Source organism: Molothrus ater, chromosome 26 (genome assembly GCF_012460135.2).
Source record: "Molothrus ater isolate BHLD 08-10-18 breed brown headed cowbird chromosome 26, BPBGC_Mater_1.1, whole genome shotgun sequence".
Classification (NCBI taxonomy): domain Eukaryota; kingdom Metazoa; phylum Chordata; class Aves; order Passeriformes; family Icteridae; genus Molothrus; species Molothrus ater.
The window spans coordinates 206,376-228,514 of NC_050503.2; the positions used below are offsets into that span (position 1 = coordinate 206,376).

The 22,139-nt window shown below is 38.9% G+C and overlaps 1 protein-coding gene across 4 annotated transcripts in view; it reads right to left on the reverse strand.

The window, feature by feature from the left end:
* Window positions 1-22,139, reverse strand: part of RANBP3 (RAN binding protein 3) — a 65,962-nt gene that overhangs the window by 31,651 nt on the left and 12,172 nt on the right. Inside the window, exons 2-7 of one of the 4 annotated variants that reach the window (XM_036399278.2) lie at window positions 19,249-19,304; window positions 10,629-10,832; window positions 5,170-5,206; window positions 4,995-5,081; window positions 2,428-2,499; window positions 1,186-1,251 (exon numbers count right to left, since the gene is read on the reverse strand). In XM_036399278.2, the coding sequence (XP_036255171.1) occupies window positions 1,186-1,251; window positions 2,428-2,499; window positions 4,995-5,081; window positions 5,170-5,206; window positions 10,629-10,832; window positions 19,249-19,304 (522 nt within the window). Of the gene's footprint in view, window positions 1-1,185; window positions 1,252-2,427; window positions 2,500-4,994; window positions 5,094-5,169; window positions 5,207-10,628; window positions 10,833-19,248; window positions 19,305-22,139 lie in introns of all 4 variants that reach the window. The other 3 variants (XM_036399277.2, XM_036399280.2, XM_036399279.2) reach the window with 3 other exon arrangements.

Consider the following 22,139-nt stretch of genomic DNA (forward strand, 5'->3'; position numbering starts at 1 on the left):
GCACTGACATTTTATTCAACTACACATTACAAATCTTCTTTTCTCCTTCCAATAAAGTAATTTCCAGATAGTAGTAAAATATTTTTTTATCCATGCAATCAATCAAACATATTGGTACTATAATAGTTGTGTTGTGTCATTTAACAACTTTTTGGCTTTTTGAATTAACCTGGCCTCTTTGGTTGTTACAGTAAGATGCACAGCACTACAACTCTAATTCTGCTATGATTCAAAAAGCTAATTGACCTTAAACAACCTGATTAAAAAAATCCCAAACATTTTAACATCAACTCTAGAAGGTTATGGCAAGCCCAGAAAATTCAATTTTCTGGGCTTGCCATAGGTGAAGAAGAACCCTTGATCCAATAAAATACTGCAAGAGAACTCACTCATAGCAATTAGTTCCATTTCAGGTCACCCATATTAAATGGGCATGACATCAGATTATAAAGCTATCCAAAGTTCAAACACTCATAAGCTCAAAACAGCTTGTTCCTTTCTTAAATTTACCACTCTTCCTTCAAGTGAAATGAAGTTTCCATATAGTGATGCAATAATAGCTTTCATTACCTATATAGTTTTGGGTTTGTTTTTTACCCCCTCAAATTCCTAAGAAGCTGTAATACTAACATCTTTCTGATAGTGGCTGGGTCTACATCTGCAAATGGGAAACTCAGTCATAGCCAACCTGTAGTGCAGAACAGGCATGATCAGGGACCTGCCACTTACACTGCCACCAAAAGCCAGGGAGAGCAGAAGTGGGCACTCTCTTGACACTTCCAGCTGCCCTGGCCTGGTCGCAGACTAAACACTCAGTAATGGCCAGAACTTGCTCAAGGCACTCACTGAACACCCTTTTTCTTATAGTTTGCTACCAAAGGAATCAAATTCACTGTCTGTAGGATAACTCCAAGCACAAACAGAATCTCGCTAAGCAGCAACAGCTGGGAGATGCACTTCAAACATGCACAGCTGAGCCAATGCAAAACATGGGCACATCCATATATGCATTACACAATGGATATGGGCACAACCACCCCAGAGAAGACGAGATTTTTTTTCTGCAGACACACAGGTATTGCCACCTTCTATTTACCACCTTCTGTAGCTGATTGATGAAATTACTAACTAAATAAAATGCTTGAGCTGGTTTCTTTGTACTGTTGCAGTAAACAGTGAACTCACCTGCACTAGGTGCCTGACCATGGATAAGTATTGGTGGCTTCAGCCGGAATCCACTGCTCTTTTCCTCTGGAAGTGAAATACAAAATTACAAGGACAAAGCTGTAACATTAGAAATAGCCATTCAGTCATAAAATTGCTCAGGTTTTCCCGATTGTAACAACCCACAAGTTCTATAAATATGCAAAGTTATTAGGACCTTTCCAAATAACAAATTCTCTTCTGAAAGAAAGAAACCTGAATTTCCAGTGATCATCACAGCAAATATACACCTCAGACAAACACATGGTATCACAAGCAAGATGCTCAAAATTTTTTTCAGAAGAAACAAGGAAAAAGACTCTGTTCACCAGAGAAATGGGGCTCCTTCTGTGAAGGACTTAATAAAGATAATAAAGGTTTTAAGTGAGAATCAAACTAAAGAAAGAACAATCAAAACTATGACTGAACGTGACAGCTGCTAACAAGTATCTAACTGCTAATGATCATAAACTAAGTTAAACTTAATTGCTTAATGTTAGTTTCTTGTAATAAGAAGTTTTTACTCATGCTTTTGTAGTATAAACATAAAAAAACTCCTTTGCTCACACTCACTACAGTTACGGTTTTTAAATTAAATATCAAATCTCAAAAAAATGTTATAAATCTACAGCTCTTAAAAATTGAGTTCCTTACAACTTACAAAGAATAATTATACTTTTTTCCTTTTAGGGGCTTAATATCTGTACTCAGAATAAGACAACTCAGCATCTTACAGTCTCACTGTGCTTGGTTTTAAGCATATGATATTGATGTGCATTACAGTGATACCAACACAACTGAACCAGAACGATGGAGACTAACAAAATTAGCAGTTCTGTCAACACAGGGTTCACAGATCATAGCTGAACACAATCATGACCATGCCTTATGCTTGTTTTGCTTTCCAATATAAAAGAACATTTTTCCAAAGTAGATATATGAAGCTTTTCCAAAGGTTTTATTGTGAGGCTAGCAGGAAAGGGTCATACTGCAGTGTTCTACCATCACTCCCAAAGCATTTAACAACTTTGATATTATTTTAATTACCTCCAGCAATGGTGATGTTGAACAACGAAGTGAGCAAGAGAACAGCTCTAAAATCAGAACCATCATCACTTCTGTTCTCACAGATAGGGTCTTACTTCTGAAGTATCAGAGTACTTTAGATCACAACAAATTAACAACATTTTTTCAAGAAAAATGCAGAAAAATGAGGAAGCTCACCTGGTTCTGAGTCAGAATTGCCTGCAGAGGGTTCACAAAAGCTTGATGGCATAAAGACATTGTTCTTTGTCACTGCAGTCAAGGAAAAAGAAAAAAAAAAAGGGAAGTTGTGGATGTTGTTCTTTATTATAAACCAGTTCCCGGAATTCAAACTGAAGTAATTTTTCTAGCAATTTGTTTTATTTTGGTTTTATTTCTTCTAAATTAAAACAGCATTACAGCCGAAGTAGCAAACAAGCCATTGCCCATAAAATCCTCTCAGTGTCTCCTGAAACAGAGAAAGAAAAAATTTCATTTTTTCTGAATCCTGTATAAATACAGGATTCTCAATCTGAATTGTATCTGAATTAGGAATTAAAAGTGGTGTTAGTTTATATAATGGCATTGCAAAGTGTCTAATACCATTTCAAAAGGCCCTTGAGGAGAGAGAGCAGAAAGGTGTGTAATGCCTGCTAGAAAGTAGCGCAACATCTGCGCTCTGATGGACCGCACTGTTTTCACCAAGAGGCAACTTAGGTTTGAACTATCCTGCAAAGACAAAACTCCTACAGAAACAGAGAAGAGCACACCAGAGTACTATCAGATGTCACCTCGGCAGCATAATAGTCAACCAAAGGGAAAAAATGTTTGAAAAAACAGGCAAAAGACAGCACCTCTTTTCCACCCTTTTCTGGGTCCTAAAGAAGCAAACAATAGGGAGTTTGGTTGACACCCTGCCCAGCAGTTCTAGTACTTTTGGTATTATACAAAAATCACAATCCAGTTTATAAAATAGGACAATCAGAAGGAGACAGATTTCTCTAACAGATAATTTTGCATGAAGAAAAGCATTGCAGTATTTACTGGCTTTTTTAGTTTTTATAAGGCTGTAGAAAAAGTTCAAGTATGTTGTAAAGAGAAACGAAGCTCATCTCTGAACACCATTGTACTAAAAAATGTGGTATTCGCCGTTTATAATTAAGCCTGAAAATTTTTTTCTTCTTTCCTTCAACTCCACCTTCTCTCTTTATATTATTGTCTGCCTTAAGCTTAAACATGACACAGTTTTCATGTAAGCAAAATTTCCCTATTCTTGAGAGAAACATAACCCCACAAAAAAAAAAAAAAAAAGAAAAGAAAGAAGGTAGGAAAGTAAAAGATTTTCTGAAAACCAAAGCCATTGAATAATGTCAACAATATTCAAAGAGGTCTTCATGAAACTTGCAATTCAAATCAAAGTTGTCACTGCTTGAGAACAACACACATCAGAAGAGAAGAAAGGTGTCAATAAATCACCACATCCTCTCAAAATTCATTAGCTAAGCAGAGGTTTGAGAAAGGATACTGGACTCCAGTATCCAGTATTTAACCAAGGAAGAGTTGAGTAAATTGTTTTCCTCCACTTATTAACAGACGTAAGCATAGAGATTCTAATCTTATATGACAAAGACATAGCGGAATGCAAGTGCTAAGAGACTATGTGGAATCTGGTCATACACATACTATGATTCTAACCTAAAATCTACAAAACCCTGTATTCATTATTTTTGTGCATTCCTTTACTAAAAGTGGTTGGCAAACAGATAGCAGCAACACTGATCATCCAATTCACAGGATGACATCTGGAGACCCACTGAGCTGCCCAACAGAAAATTTGGATCTGAAAGAGAAGAGCTTCATCCCCTGACTAGCATTGGCACATGAATTTAAAATGGTATGCCCATAAAGTATCAGCAACTACATCTTGGATTTCACAGTCATTTATTTCTTTCAAATTAAAATCAAAACAACTAGGCTTTCACCTTTTAGTCACATCTCCAGGCTGTGTGCATAGGAGAGGAACATTTTTTTACTTCTTTCCCTCAAGGTTTCTCATCTTCTTTGTTTCAACTTAAGACATTAGAAATAAAGTAGCAGTCTCAAAATCTGCCTCAAACACTGACATATCTTAACTAAAATAAGTGTTGACCAAAGCTAAAACCTTCATATGATCTGTGAGGAGAGACGGCACAAATCAAGACCGTTCCTATGAGTGAACAAATATCAAACGTGACCATTCCCATGCAAGTGAACTGCATGAATTTACCCCAGTGAATTCACGGCCCTGACTGTGCACACACACAGGCTGTGGTCATTCTCTCTTGCATATGTCAGGTGTTTAAGAAGTGCACTGAATCCTCCCCATTTTAAAAGTAACGGGAGAAGAGAAAAGAGGACTAAAACACAAGCTGAGACTCGAAAAACTTCCCTGGCAGCAGAGTAACTAAGAAAAAGGTAGCACTTATATAAATTTGGAAAGAAGTGACCTGGTCACAACAAATCAAGAAGATTTCTGGTTAATTCTGCAATTTAACAGCACAATAGTAAAAGGTAAAACTACAAATACACAAACTTACAGACAGAAAACATTTTTAAAAACTATCTATAAGCTCCTTTGGGCTTCGCCAAATTTGCTAACATGAGTGCATGGCTGCTGTGGTCTTAACCCAAAGCACAACAGACAGTAATAAGACTGCTTACATGTCCGGAAAAAGAATTTCTAGGTAGGAAAATTATCCCTTCATTTATAATAGCGCAGCAACATTTACCTGACTGAGAAGGAGGGAACTGATTCAAAGATGAAGTTCTCTCTCGTTTTACAGGTGGACAGTAGCTTCCATCCTCTCGATCAGATTCTGTAGAAAAAACTTTATTAAAGAAAATGCAAAACATCCCAGCAAGACACACACTCACGGCTTTTAATTTTACAATAAAATCTCTTACCATCTCCATCTTCTGGACTTGATCCATCTGCAGATCTCTGAAATCAGATTACACTGATCAAAGAAAGATCAAATACTGAACATTTCAGTCTCTTCTGTTTGATCCAAATGTTTTAAACATCAGTTAGGAGAATTTTTCTTTAATGTCAATGATACACACTCAACGCAATAACCTTCCATGACTTATATGTGGGCAAAGAGTTTCACACAGATACTATCAAATGCAATTAATTCAAAATATTTCATTTGCAAGTAAGATTCCTGAAGATTCCCAAGCACTAATATCTTTAGGGACTGTGTACCAATTACTACAGTTAGATTTTCTATATACTGAAAATTTGAAAATGACAGTTTTCAAAATTGGTTTAATTTTTAAAATATGAAGTTTCAAGCTCAACATAAATATACCCATTATTTGTGAGTTCATTCCAAAGCACTTTACCTAATTACTAAGTGACATTAGTTCTTTCAACAAAATTATAGCATTAGAGGAACACCTTTCAAAGCATGCTCTATAAACCAGTATGACAGTATTTTTATTGGAATTAGCAATGGATAGTCCCCCTAACATGTTCCACAGTAGCAGAACAAAAACAGAAGCACCACAGGCTACCAACTATCATAGATATTTAAAAAGTCTTTGAACAAAGATTTTATGTATTTTCTGAGGATTTCTATGACTCCTTCCTCCTATCTCTCTGCCAGTTCCTCAACTAATATAATCTCCTTTGCTCCTCCAAAAAATAACCCCATGACAGATTCCTTTCACTATGGAAGGTGATCATGGCCGCATCACATCTTCATCTCACTACAAAACATCTTAGAATAATCAAATTGCTTAGGTAAGCAAGAACCTTTAAGATAATCAAGTCTAAGTGATCCATCAGAACTGCCATGCCCAATGCTAAAACATGTCCACAAGTGCCACGTCCACACATCTTACAAATCCCTGCAGGGAAGATGGCTCCACCACTGCCATGGGCAGCCTGTTGCATGGCTGCACAAACCTTTTGTGGAACATGCTTTTCCTAATATCCAATCTAAATGTTCAACTTGAGGCCATATCCTTTTGTCCTGTAACTTGTTACCTGGAGGAACAGACCAAGCCCCCACCTTGGCTACACCATCCTTTCAGACAGCTCTGACACACTGGACCATCTGCCTAGTCCAACATTACAGTTTCATCCCACTCCTGCCCCAGGACATGCAGATGGACACCTCCCCTTCACTCAGTCTTACTTCAGAGATTGGCTGATAAATGGAAGAATGGCAGCTCATGGGCAGAGCCCACTGATGCCCCAAAACTCCTTCTCCACCATGATTTGGCCCACTTGGACACTGAGAGCAGGTAGACACACAGAAAGACTGCACAAATCTGCACAGTACTGATATATGAGGCATACCTTGGGTGTAAGAATATCAGAAAGTAAAAAACTTTCTATTTAGCATTGCATAGATTTAGAACCCAAATAATACTGTACTATCAGTACTCCATCAAACACTAAATAAAAACACACTGCACTGTGTCTATTTAATTGCCTTTAAGGGCTTTTCTGTTTTGTTTTACGTTCATAGAAAAAAAATAGCTACCTCACTAGCACCCAAGTTGAGTACTTTTGAAACCTTTAGCATCAGGAATAAGAAGCTACTGACAGGTGCGTGTGAATGCAGGGAGCTGCATTCCAGAACTATCAGCACAGCCATGTTAATACTGCACTTGATGATCCATGGTTCTTTCCACATAATTAGTCAAGTAGTCCATGGTACTACCAGAAGGTCGTCTTATTAGTCACTGACCTTGCCAACACACAATACTTTCCCAAAAGATGAGGCTAAAATGGAAAACCATGATACCGTCTATTTCAACAACCAGCATCTGAACTCAAAATTATTCCATTTTGCCCATAAAGTGCTGTCACATACAAAAGCAATTTGTTTCCACTTTTATCAAAAATCCTGAAAGCAAAAAGAAAACACTTGGTGGTAAAAAATTTGCATGAGTGGAACTGCAATCTCTATATGCAAAAAATCCTTAAAAATAAACAAATTATTTCCACCTAAATGTCAAAAACTTAACATATGCTTCATTCTCAATGCTCAAGTAACACATTCAAAAGTCAAACCTATATGATTTGAGGCTTGTGCCTCAAATCATCTTATCATTGTAATTTTGTAACTGACAAGCACAGCTAATGTACCATCACCGTGTTTAGTAGGTAACAGGCATCAATATCCAAAACCAACTCTGTACTCTACTGAGGGCAAAGCAGAACAGAGAATCTGCTCCAAGTTATTTCCATGCTTCCTAGCCCAAGAGTTCTGGGAGATTAAAGCTGCGTACCTGTGGACAAATAGATGCCAGGTAGATTCTGTGGGGGTACACAGATCTACTGTATTAGCATAAGCTTCACTTTTCTATGAAACCACAGCTAAAGTAAGTCACCACTGCAGCCAAAATTGCATACCAGTGCTGCTTCAGAGGAAGCTGGGTACACTAGACAAAAAGCAGGGGTATATATATGCATGACAAACCTGACAGACTGGAAAAGCAGCAAATTACATTTAGTGACAATGAACAGCAGTCCAGCCTCTCCATTTTACACTTCTCAACCTACTCATTCTGTACTTTACAGCAACAATATGCTTTAAAATAATGCTTTAAATAAGTACCCCACAAAATGGAAACAAAAGCAAGGACCAGCTCATCCTGTAAGAAACCACTAAGGTAATTAAATTTATCTCCAGTTCTTTGGAATTAGATGCTGATGAAACACAAACTGGTAACAGCAAAATCCAACCTAGAATTTTCTCATTGAAGAGCAGAAGCCACTTTTCACTTATTCCCTCTGTCCCCAGCTTTTAGAAATCCAGCTAGAGAAAAGTTACATATATGCCTCTATTTATAGAGGCTCCTACAATTAAGACACATGTCTAGTTAAGGAAATTAGCTTCATAAAGGCTACCAACTGCTTCTTAAAAGCATACGTCACAGTAGTTAACTAAATACAAACACTGATTCGTCACACAATTGTTACATCAAGCTAAGAGAAGAACTTCAAAACTTTAAATTGTCAGTTTTTGCTTATTTACACTAGTGAGGAGAAACAGGGAGAGGAAGGGAGAATTTGGCTAAAGCAGAAAAGGTCAATGCAATTCAGGGAAAGCTCTAGGAGCTTCTAGTGTTTATCTTTGAAACATTTCTAGTGCTTATCTTTGAAAATGCATTTTAAGATGCAAAAATCATATAAAATGGACTTCAGAGCACAGTAATGCAAGTCTTCAGTCCAGACACTCTGCACATACACAGGCATTATTGAATTGCCATGATTTGCTTAAAGCTGTTCCAGAACCTCTTAATCAGCAGTCTTGCTGGGATGGTCATGTGCTGTGGGAGGTTGGTGTGAGATAGCAATGAGTTAGGACATAACCATCAGCTCTGCAAGGGGTTGTGCTTACAGCCACACTAAATTCATGCCATTCTAGAAATATCTGTGAGTGTGTATACAAACAAGTAAACAAGAAATATGCAGTGTCTCTTCTTCTGTCTTAACTCATCCATCTTCCCAGGCCCTGAGAAGACTGCATGAAAACTGACGCTCCAATGAGCCAGTACAAGCACTCTTAAGATGCATCAATCTCCTCCAGATTTCAAGGTAAGGGATGATTTTGCTGTAAGACACTGGAATAATTTGAAGAGTACTTGCTAGTCCATGCCAGTTACATGCCCATACTGAGCACCATACAATTCAGTACATTTAACTGAATTGAATCAAGAAGAATGCTGAAACAGATGTTTTGTACAGCCACTAATTTCTGCATATGATCCCCAACAGCATTTGTGGGTTTTAAATTTCTTTCAGAACACAGTTAACTGGGGTAAGATTTTCTGCTCTCTAAGAACAAGACGAAGATAACCACTTCCTACTGTGTTCCTGAAAGTCTGGTTAACACCATTCTCTTGGATAGTTCTAGTAACACTGCAATTTCAAATAACAGAAAACTGAGATGAAAGTCTGTGATTATGTTTGATAGGAAAGATCTTTACAAAGAATTCCACGGGTGAGGGTATGGGTGTTAACGTCTTTGAAATTGGTCTTAATGTCTCCCCTAAGTTTAAGCAGCAGGTTTGCTATGGAGCCCAGACAGCCCAACTCCTGAAACAGACAAGTGGGGGACTCAGCACAAGCCTGAACTTAGGAACTTTGGGGTAAAATGACACTTTGAAGGGGGAATATGCAATCGGCAGTTCGGGAAGGCTCTACCTTCCTAGTACTTCAGACAATGGGGAAAGGAAGAGGGCAACATGCGGCCAGGAGTTTGGGATAAAAAGAGAGGCTGCACCCTCCAGAACCTCAAGAAAGAAAACCTGGTGGGAACGTGTGGCCAGTGGACTCTCTCCTTTTTTATTCAAATAAAGTTGCAGGACTCCTCTGTCTCTTTTATGGACACTGGTTTTTCAGAGCGTGATTTTCCGCACATGCTTACCAGCTATATTTTAAAATATTAAGTCTCGAAAATGTCAAGCTTCAGAAAAGAAAGAGTTCTGCAATTAATCAAGCAACAGTCTGAACATTGAGAGGTGCTTAACCTACAGCTATTGGCACCTTATCATGACAATCCACTCAGTACTAGGTTTATTTGAAATGGCCAATTCTTGGACAAAAAAACTCAAAACCAACCAGTGCAAGAAAAAGGTCCAGGTATTGGGTGAAGCAGCCTTAACAAAGCTTGAGCAAAGAGCACAAGCCTAGGGTGTGATGCCAGAATGAACACTGACACTCATCGGTACTGAGAAAACATGGTCCACCAACCAGAAAGATTAGGAACACTTAAAGTTGCTCTGAAAGACTGTATGGTAGGAGTGAGTCATTTAGTCATCCAATCTTTCAGAAAAGATTTTGCCACATCACCAGAAGAAAAATCAAATTATGAGCACTGACAGCTTTTCCACAAGATACTGATTTCGTCCCAAAGCCAAACACCCTAATCCAAAACTCTGCTATGATGCTTGGTGCTTTTAGTCTGATAAATACGTTATGGGTTGGCATGGCATATCCAGTGAAAGCTGTATTACCTGCTCTCTTGGTCAAGCTGCAGCATATTATGGCCCATAGAGGGAACAAAGAGTCCTCCTCTAACTGCTTGAAGCAAATCCATCAAATATAGACCCACTTTCTCATTTATTTAGAAGTGCTCTTTCCCTTAGCAAACACACAGTTAACACTTTAAATGTTAAAATACTTTAGGTGTCTTCTACAGTTACGCTACTATGGAGACTCACAAATTTCATTACTTCTAATTGGAACAAGGGTTTAGAGAAGACTAACACTTGAAATCAAAGAACCAGACAGACTGTGATTTGCACTACCTACACTGAACAGTAACGGATTCCACCTAACGGAAGGGACTTTTTCCTCTAATCCCCTCAGCAGCAGAAGTACTTGGTAGATTGACACTTACCCCTGCCAGTTCTTGTTGAATAGGAGCAAGCTGGGCTTCAGAAGCAGGACTCAGGGTAGCACTGACTGAGGCCACAGCAGGAGCAGGGTGCTCAGAGTCGCACTCACCAGCTGGTTCTGTGTGACCCAGACCATGGTAGGGGGGCTCAACCTCTCCCTGGGGGTCCTCGCCTGAATCCGACAAAGCTTTTTGCTCTGCAGGGGACTGTGAGCAGAAAAGACAACGTCCCTTCAATGCAAGGCTGCAACATGAGATTGGTCGTCCTAGCGAGAGGATCCATTTGTTTAATTTTCACTGTTTTCACAGTAGGGCAGAAGGAGCTGCTTGTTCCTGAGACACCAATTAACATACATAGAAACTCTGTAACACAACGTGCTGACAGAATTAGTACCCATCCTTGAGAAAAGCCTTAGTTGGAGCAAATGCACTCTTGAAAGCTACCAAAATCATCTATGTCCCCAGAAAAGAGGATTTTGCCAGCTACAGGCTTGTTGGGGTTTAACCCCCCCCCCAAGGACTAAAGGACAGTTGATAGCTTTCACCTTCAGATATAAAAATTAGACAATTACTCTAAATAAGTGTCCTCCACTGCCGCCTCAGCCCACTTTTGAGGGAGGTGAGGTTGGTTATAAAATTCTCACAGAAATTAATTATTTTAACATTCACACAAGACACAGGATCCTTTCACATTTACATGACAGCGAATTATCTGAAAAGCAACACCAATGTTTTTTTCATAAATTAGCAAGTTTCAATCTATTTCAAGGAGGGAGGTGACTGGATAACTAGTGCATCCTAATGGGATTTGGTATTTGCTGAACTTCTGCCACAGACTTTTCATTCCTTCACATCATTTAATGTTGCACATCCCTGCCTGCGCAACAAAAGTTAGCATTATCATATTCTGTACACATTTGAAGAACAAACAAATTATAAAAAGGCTTTGAGCACAAACAACTGTATTGTGATTAAGGACTGAATTATATCCATGGATAACATGCAGGCCAAGGATGTGCACTTGCAATCTGTGGCCTGTGCTTCCCAGCATCTTATGGTGAAGTATCTGAAGAATTATGCAGTAAGGAAAAGATGGCACTCAAAAGGACACAACCTTGGTTTGCTCACAGAAAACACTTGGTAGAATGAAGAAACTAAAAATGCTCATCATTGCCCAGGTCTGTGCAAGAAAGTAAGGAAAAGCCTGAAAAATAAACAGCAGCACTTAAGAGCCAAGTTCTTCAAGTAACACTTGCCCTGTCATGGTAACAAAAGCCAGTGATACATGAAATTTTATTATGCAAGAAATTACTATAATTAAGGCTCAAAATAGTAAAAATATATTTATGGGGATATTACTATGGATATCAGGTAAAAGTTCAGGGTGCTGGGTTTTTGTACTGTCAAAGTTAACTAACATTTTGATATTTAGTTGTTAATAACAGACCCAAACACTAACTTAAAACTCCACAGAATGAGAAGAGTTAAAGAAACATTTTTTCACCAAACATTTAATAAAATCTAGCAGTCTAGCCACCTATCCTTACCTTTTCATCTGGGGAGAACAGGAGGAAAGGCTACCTGGAACTGGGCATAGCACTTAAAATATTTGTAAAAAAAGAGCCTTACCAGAAATTTAGACTGACTTCTAGGTACAGTTTAGAAAATTGCTCGTAAGGAAGAAGAGGCAAGAACATGCAATGCACACTTGTGCTAAGCACTTAAAATTGGAAATGACAAAATATTTTGCAAGTAATTGATATTGCCACAGTTTAGAATATCCTAAAGTAGGCTAAGTAAAGATCCAACAGATTTTAATAACTCCTGTAATACTTGAAGTACTTGCTGTCAAGCATTTTTAAAGGTGGAAATAAGTATAAATCTGACTTCTATCCTAAGCAAGACTGGAATATCTACTTCAAGACCCACAAAACAAAGAAAAATAACTATTGCAAATCACCACTTCAATGAAGAAAAATCTGAATCCAATATAAGAATTTCATGGCCAATATATAAATATATTTTTAAAAATTAAATTATATTAGAAAAAGTATATTAATCAAAAACTACTGTAAGTTTCAGAATTCTGTGAATAGTAAATGGTTTAAGTCAGGGAAGACAAGACCAACAAAGGACTAAAGGATTTATCTATCAAACCAGAACTGCTCCAGGCAGATGTTTGTACAGCCTGTTTTTTGCTCTCAAAAAAGCATATCCAAAGGAAACTGTGAACTCTTAAAATTAATTTTAATCCTTGGTCATGCATACTATTGAAAGTGTTTCCTAGTCTCTTAGCTTCATTAATTCTGATCTAAGCTCTTTCTGGAAGTTCTTTGGAGCTGGTGAACAGCTCACTCTCTTCATTTTTGCTGGAGTATTTTGCCTGAGAAATGTATCACTCCTTGAGCCTCCTCTCTCTAGAGAAAGCATTCCTTATAAAATACAGTTCTAGTGAGAACTTGACAGAAACCTGTTCCTGCCTCTCAAATACTATGGCAAAGATCAAGGGAGAAGCCACCTACACAAATTCACCTTGCTCAACCAGATCAAACAACTTCTATTTTTTTAAAACTAAAAATAACACACCCAGACTAAATACATCTATTTGGAGATTTGGTTTCCTCTGTATTGCAGAAAATAAGGAGAGACATGAAGGAATAATTAAAAGCTAAGACTCACATGATACCACAGTCACCAAATATAGGCAAGGAAATCATATTATTTTTCAATAAAGACTGGAACAGGCGGTCTTGGACCAGCTTTTCCTCCCAGTTCTGAGTTGAGTTATTTGCAACCCCTTTCCTCATTTTCGTCACTCTAGCACCTCTATCCAATGGCCCAAAAAGACTACTCTCAGTATATCTTTTCACATTTTTTACCTGCTTAGAGCCAAGGACAACTCTTGCCTATATGCCTAACAGCCTTTATCAACCTCTCTATATTCCTCCAAGCTTTTTCTACACAACTGTCTCTCCAAATACTTTCTCATGACTGTTCTTTTAAGTACAGCAACATATTCAAAATTATGACCTCTTAAGTACAAATTTTAACTCCTTAAGTATACTATGGACTTATAATACAGTTCCACTGGGTATCCATGCTAACAGTGCTGAAACAGACTGGGAAAGGGAATGCTCTGCCTCTCTGTACACAAATTGCTTCACAGTTCTCTCTCTGTCACTATCCTAAACCTGTAAGTCATGGCCACAGCACGAAGAATCTTTTCTAGTCATTTGCCTCCCCAAACCACCAAAACCCAAGCATTTCCAAATAACACTGCATCAAAGCAGGACTTCCACTAACCCCTACTTTACATATCTTAAAAAAAAAAAAAAAAAACCTCATGATTTTGCTCTCCAGGCTACCTGGAAATGCCATCTTCCAATCACATCCATCACTTTTACAACTCTATACCTAGTTTTAAAACTCCATAGTTAAGACCATGATGACAGCTTGAACAATTTAACAACATAAGCCCTTATTGACTCCAGAAGCTTTGCATTTAGGACCCCCAGTTACCTGTTGAAATCTTTGTACCACTTTGGTATGGAACATGACCCAGGTATCACATAAATTACCTTCTTTCAGAGTCAATCTTAGAAGGCCACCATTATCAACTCACATATGGAAAGCAGTATACTGATCAAAACTAGCTATACAACAAACCAAAGTGCTCTTTTCTATATTCTATCAATACCTCAACACAGGCTGGTGGAGGGAGGAGGACAAGGTGCAAGCTACATCATAAACAATGGTGTTTTCAAGTGCAAAAATTTTTTAAATCTGAGTGGAGAATCTACCTTTTCCTATACTTGTGACTAGGGAGGTCATAATGATCCTATGTGATGACAATGAGTAACGACCAGTTTACCAACAGTTCATACTAGCAGAACAAGTGACACTACTTTAAAAACATTTTTGGACAAAGTGTTTCTTTAGGCTATTACTGATCTTATTTGTTTGAGCTAATATACTTGCTTGAAAATGTGTCAATCCAAAAATGACAGAATACTTTCACCTCAGAAATGCATGTTAAAAGCTAACATCAGAAAATCACTTAAAGTCATCTATGGCCAGAAAAACCATTGTCATGAAATGGTTTTATGGCAGAAGCCAAAATCAGTTTCAGATCAGAAACACCAAAGTGTCTAATATTAAACACAGATATAAGTTGGATCCATCAATTTAAATATTTAATTCAAAAAGTGCTATGAAAAACACAGCTTAGCTCATAAAGAAGTTATTTGGAGTAACAGAAATACTCCATGCCTAACATAGTGAGGTTCAGACTTCATAATGCTTTCAGATCTCAGTAGTTTGAGCCTTAAGCTGATGCAATTTTCCAACTCGTGTCAGCCTTAGGAACTCTGCTTGTCAGAAACACGGATAGCACTGCTACTATTCAGATATTTGCAAGAGTATATTTCACACTTTGTAAAAATAGTTCTCAAATAGTTAAGGAGATATAAAAATCATGAAAATGCAGACTCACTCATATTTAGTAACTACAAACTTGACATCCACCATTAATTGACATCTAAATTGAAAACCAGGACAGACTAATCCTATCTTTTCACAGTATTCACAGAATTATGAGGTTGGAAGAGACCCTTCAAGATCATCAAGTCCAACCCAGCCCCAACACCTCAACTAAACCATTGCACTGAGTGCCACATCCAGTCCTTTTTTATACACATCCAGGGATGGCCACTCCACCACCTCCTGGGCAGACCATTCCAGAACTTTATCACTCTTTCTGTAAAAAGCTTTTTCCTAATATCCAACCTAAATTTCCCTTGGCGCAGCTTGAGACTGTGTCCTCTGGTTCCATCAGTTGCTGCCTGGTGAAAGAGACCAACCCCCACCTGACTATAACCACCTTTCAGGAAGTTGTAGAGAGTGATAAGGTCACCTCTGAGTCTCCTTTTCTCCAGGCTAAACAACCCCAGCTCCCTCAGTCGTTTCTCACAGGGCTTGTGTTCCAAGCCCCTCACCAGCCTTGCTGCCCTTCTCTGGACGTGCTCAAGTGTCTTTAACTGCAAAACAGAATTCAAACCTCCTTATGTAAAGTAACATTAAGGGGCAGCATTATGAACACTATGCATTTTTTGTCCCCTCTAAATAAACATGTCAAATTGCAAGGTCTGATGTTTTATTCAAGTGTATATATCCCTAGCTGGAAGATGCAGTTAAAAAATTAGTTTCCAGACTGGTATGAATTTTGTCCTAGAACATCCTGAATATTTTCCAATTTCTAGTGGAGAAAAAGATCATAAAACCATAGAATTGTTCAGGTTGGAAAACTTCTCCAAGATCAGAGTGGAGCCATTCCCTCATCACTACCAAGTCTACCAGTAGCCCACATCCCCAAGTGCCACATCCACACAGCTTTTAATTCCCTGTAGGTATGGGGACTCCACCACTGTCCTGGCTAGCTGTGACAGGGCTGGACAGCCCTTTCAGTGAAGAAATTCCCAATATCCAACCTAAAACACCCCAGCGCAACTTGAGGTCATTTCCTCTCCTCCTGTCCCGTGTTCCCTGCTAGCAGAGCCTGACCCCTACCTGGCTCCACCCTCCTGTCCAGGAGTTGGAGAGAGTGAGAAGGTCTCCTCTGAGCCTCCCTTTCTCCTGGCTGAGCCCCTGCAGCTGCTCCTATCAGCCTTGTGCTCCAGACCTTTCCCCAGCTCTGTTACCTTCTCTGAACATGCTCCAGCCCTTCAGTAACTTTCTTGTCATGAGGGGCCTAAAACTGAACCCAGGATTTGAAATGCCTCAGCAGTGCCCAGTCCTGCTGGCCACACTGTGGCTGGTACAGGCCAGGTGCCACTGGCCCTCTTGGCCACCTGGGCACACGGGCTCACGTTCAGCCACTGTTGACCTGGAACACCAGGTCCTTCTCTACCAAGCAGCTTTCCAGCCACTCTGCTCCAAGCCTTCAATGTTCCATGGTGTTGGTATGACCCAAATGTCAGACACCCACCAAGCACAAACTTATGTCAGGATTTCTAGAAAAAGAACATTGTTTAACTTAATAGTTGACATTACTGTTAGTTCCAGAAAAATCAGTAAGAGCACTGAATTATATCAACCCAGCTGTACTACTGAGAGGATCTGTAGACGCTGCAATTAAATACTTCTGCTTAGGACATCCAGGTTCATGTGGAAAAATAGTAGACAAACATATATAACCATCACAGACAGTTAACCGAATACACAATGCAGTGCTTTTTCTTCCCTCAGCTTATTGTCAGACTGCTGTGTCAGCACAAAAAAGCCTCCACTAACACTTTTGCTCACAGAAAAGAGTGACTTGACTAGACAGACATTTTGCTAAATTAAAATTATAATTTACATTGAGAAATTACATATCCAAGTAGTGTGTTGTTTGACAACTATTTTGAAGTTACTTTTGCATTTTCTTCAAAACATTGCTCAAGGAAAAACTCCTCTGTTTACAGGATTTCCCTGATAACTTTAAGGAGGATAGTCTTTAGTGGTAGGCAATGCACTTAACCAAGCACCTTTTACAGAAACAGTAATGGAGTTTACCCTTCTTGGGAACACCTAGCTATTAAGTCTTTCTGAAAACACAGTGATAGATCTCAACCAGTATGTAACCTGATGCACTTTTCCTTAATTAAGTTGATTAAATGCTAGGTTCTGATATATACAGCATAGTATATATGCTGTTATTTTGGGCTCACAGCATCATGTTCTGACTATACTACTACTATATCTATACTACAGAAAACAACTACTGGCACAAGAAATAAGCTCTTAATCCAATCAAACTGCAAGAAGCACAGCACTGATACTTCTACAAGTCCTGCTCTGCAGTGTCAACTACACCACAATAAAAGCTACTAAAATTATTAACCACTCCCCCTTCCCCTTTAAAAATCCTACATCTCCACACAACACACAGTTTAGCATAAGCATTTATGTCTGTTACTACTCTGAAAATTGGCAATTGACAGATGCTGCCACTAGACTCTCTGATCTGTTTCAAGGAACAGGCCCTATTCCCCACTCCATGCCCAAAGCAACAGTGGCTAGCCCCAATGACAGCACCACCACCACTTGGCATTTAAATAAATGTATAACTTATCTCTAACTCCTGTGCCTGCAAGATGCTGAGAAACCCACAGACTCTCTACCAAACAAAGCCAGACTTTCTGTCTGTGCCGAGGCAGAGGTGGTCCTGAATACAGCTATCTGTTCAGCATCACCTCAGCATCCTCAGAGGTAGCTGGGCAGATTAAAATCACAGATGTCTCTCCCTGGATCATCTCTGCTAGCCCCAAAACACATTATCCCTTTAATTAATATATTTTTACAAATATTTTATTGACACCCATCAGAGCACAACAGAACTGTCTCACAGCCCAGTGCAGGAGTTTGCACAGCTTAATGCTGAAGGCATGCAGTGTGAAGGCTGCTGAAGGGGTGCAGAAGCAAAGGTGCATCATGAAGGAACTTGAGAGTACAAGAACTTCTATCTTGGCATATAAAGACCAGGCCAGGTAAAAAAGGACACAGGACCATGTCACTCTGCCTGGATTGCACACTGCTATGATCACCACCATGGTAAAGGACACCTGCAGAGAACACTCACCATGATGCAACTCATAAGGGACTTCAGAACAGTCTAAGCAACAGTGGGTGACTGGGAGCTGTTTCCTAAAAGGAAACATGATCAAAATTGATAGTGCAAACACTACCACTCCTTCATTCCACAGTATATGTAAACAGTCACTGTAAAAAATGTAATTAAAAGAATGTCTTGAAAGTACTTACTCTCTAGCAGATTTAATTTGATTAGCTAATATTGGGAGGACAGCAGACTTAAATCCTTTCCAAGCTGAGAAACTATTTCAAGCTTCTGCTGAGGAATATGCCTATTGAATCTGTGAGAAAGCTTGAGTCTGGTACTTGTTCTAAACTAAAGAAAAGCTATCAACTGAAAAATGATTCAGTATTTCAATTCAAACATTTCTGACTCCACAAACAACAAACCAATCCTGTGATCTGACAGAAAGTGTATCACATACTTCTCTTGGTTCCCACCATCTTCAACAGAAACATGGATAACCTTGATTTTTTTCCCACATAAATCTTACTTGCTTTTACTATTAACCAGACAGAATTAAATACCATATTGAGATGTGGGAACAGAATTACCATTTCCCAAGGTAACTAGACACTTCACAGCATACAAACCAAAGATATGAGAGACATTTAAGTACCCTGAGGTGAAAAGCAATAATCTGGACCAGTTTTCTTTGCTTTATCTTAACCCTATTATCAGAAAAACAAATTCTGTAGCTTTGTCATGCTGAGTGCATCAGCACTCCTCTGACTCATGTTCAAGATACACCTTCACCACGCTTTTTCTTCCACATTGGTCCGTCTTCTGTCTGAAGAGCTACCCATAATTGTGAAACCACCATACATCTTCCCACTTTTAGCCCTTCAGTACCTGCTTGCCCTATGCCTATTAATGATGTTAATGCTCTATTAGCCACCTTCAGCTCCACAACAATACAAAGGGCTGATCACCATGGAAGGAAGGGGTCAGGGCTAAGGACAAAACCAAAAAAAGGTACCAATATCTCCTTACCTTCTGTGCTTTATCCTTTTGAAATACAAAGACAGGTGGGGCAATGGCAGGTTTTTCTGTAAAAAAAGAAATCATTGGAGTTTTTTCCAAGCACATTCATATTGACTATTATGAAAATGTTATGTTCTATGATGCTTTTAGCAACAATGAATCCCTAAGCCGTTACACATATTGTTTCTACCAGTTCCTGGTAACAGATGTTTATAAGGACTTGATCTTCAAAAGTAAAAAGGGGGAGTGTGTGTGATAAAGCAGAGGTGAGAATTCCTGAGCATTCAACAAACTGATGCATCTTATCTGTGAGTTATATTTTAAGAGAAGCTGCACACACACTAGGCAGTCAGCAGCCCTCCTGTATGTTTGTATATAAAGATGAGTACAATATTTCAGCCTGTCTTTCAGTCTGGAAATGGGATTTACAGAGAGCTAGATTTGCAAAGAAATTAAATAAATAAGTTCCACCTTTGCAATTATCCAGTCTTATAAACAAGTCTAGACACCTAAGAAAACTAAAAATTTTAAAACTTTCAGAGCTTGAAAGGCTAGCATAAAAGAAAAAGGCAATATAAAGCTATAATGAGCTACCTTGCACCAAAAAAAAGAACAGTATCACAAAATCTTGCTTAAAGTACTTGGATCACCATATAAGGAAAAAGGGATTAAACTGTCAATTTGGGAACTGCTATATTAGATCAGTTTGGCTGAAAAAGTGAAACTTTAGGTGACATACACAAAATTATGAAAATTATTACCAGAACTGTGCATTTAATTGAGAGAGCAGAAGAGCCTCTATTTTTTGGATGGATCTTTCTCTATTTTAGATGGATCACTGCAAGACTGATCTAGCAAGACTGGCATAATTTGTTCTACAAAAGGTAAAACTAATCAAGAAACTAAGCTACTTATGACATCATTTTGCCTGATATCTTTTTCCCTTTATTTTTTAAGTTCATCTATCCAGCAAATACTGCTGAATCTTAAAAATGTTTATTAATAAGAGCAATGTGCAGACAATCCATTTCAGAAGTGAAAACAATATAGACCCTTATATGTAATACCTGTCCCAAAACTCAGAGTGTGTTGAAACAAGACAGGGATCCATTTTCATTTCCTGCCCCTCAGTATAAACTGCCTATGGGGGGGCTTCACTGAGACAATAGCCAAGCCTTTAAACCCTGACTTCAAAGTGACAGTTATTTCTTAATACCATGTGGTATACTTGTCTTAGGTTGGAAATGTGGGTGTGTATTCGATTCCCATCTGTTAGAAGTGGTGCAGTTATCTTTTGTTAATTGGGGAGTTTTCTTTATCTTTTCCACAACTAATCCTCCCTCGGGGAGATATCTTCTGTTCATGGGCCATTGAGTCTCACTGCATGACTGATAAAAATTACATCATCCCATTGTGAGGTGTGCCACCCAGAGGGAGGAGCCAAGCATTCCTATCTGGATATAATCAGAAATTTGGAAGACCATAGTCAGCCTTTTCCACCAGATTCCCAGAGGAAGACCAGGCCCATCTACACCACTACTGGATCTTCAGAGGAAAACACAGGATCACAGCTCCAACAGAATCACACCTGTCACTGCAGGACGACTGCAGCCATCATTTAATGGGACTGCTACCAACACCCTGACCCACAGGGTTTCAGGTTATATCCTGACTCTGTCAGTGTTGTTTTGTATTACTGCATTGCTCCTTTTATTTTTTTTTAATTTTCTTTCCTAAAAAAAGAACTGTTATTCCTGCTCCCATATCTTTGTCTGAGAGCTCCTTAATTTCAAAATTATAACAATGTGGAGGGAGGGGGTTTACAGTTTCCATTTCAGGGGAGGCTCCTGCCTTCCTTAGCAGACACCTGTCTTTTCAGACCAAGACAATACTTCAGTGCTCATTAGTGCTACTGCTAGAGCAGCATGCCCTCTGCCAAACCAATGAGTAGGGACATCTACCAGAATGTGGGACTTGATCGTCATGCACACCTTATAAGAGACTCCTACACCAAATTCCACAAATACCAAGGAGAACTGAACAAAATCTACTTGTCTCTCTAGTGCATAACAAAGGACTCAAGTAATGAGAGAGAGCAAAGACAAACAGATTCAACCACAATGCAGAGTGCAGAGAAAAGCACTCTGGGACAGCTGGCAAAAGATGGAATGAGCAGCCAGAGAAATTGATGCAAAGTAACACAAAATACAAAATGGAGTCCAGTGATTGAAAACTAAGCACTCAGGAAAAAAGAAGACAGATGTCAGAAATAGCAGAAAGCTCACAGGAAAAAAATAACTTGATGAAAGAACAAAGAGCAAAAGCGAGTGAAAAACCTCTAACTATTTGAGATTGTGTCCAGCTATGACAAATGAGAATGGCAAAAGGATGTAATAAAGCAAACTATGGCCAGGCCTGTCAGTCAACCTGACAAAGGGAACACTGGTGCAACATCTGATAGGCTTTGTCCACTGAAGGAACACAGTCATCCAGTATTCAAGGTCCAAGAATCTCACTACTGCTCTTGCTGACTGCGAGACCAACTGACAGGGTCAGGAGTGATGATGAGACAACAGGCACTCACAGCTAACAACTGTACCAGTGCATATTCAGGAACAGACACAGGGAACACCTGTCCATTTGTGTCCTTTCTGAAGTCTGCAACAATACCACAGTGCTGAAAACACCTTCCTAATTCTAGCCTAAGGCAAGAAGGGATCACTAGATTGCCTCATCTGACCACCTTCATTAAATACAGTCTATTTTGTTAAGCCTTATTTAAATTTTGGGTAAACATTTTCATTGAAGGCATCAAAAGCAAAGTAATACTGCCCTCAATCATCCATTTCTGCATCAATTTTTTTCTGTTAAAAAATTCTAGTATCAAATTTCCCATTCAA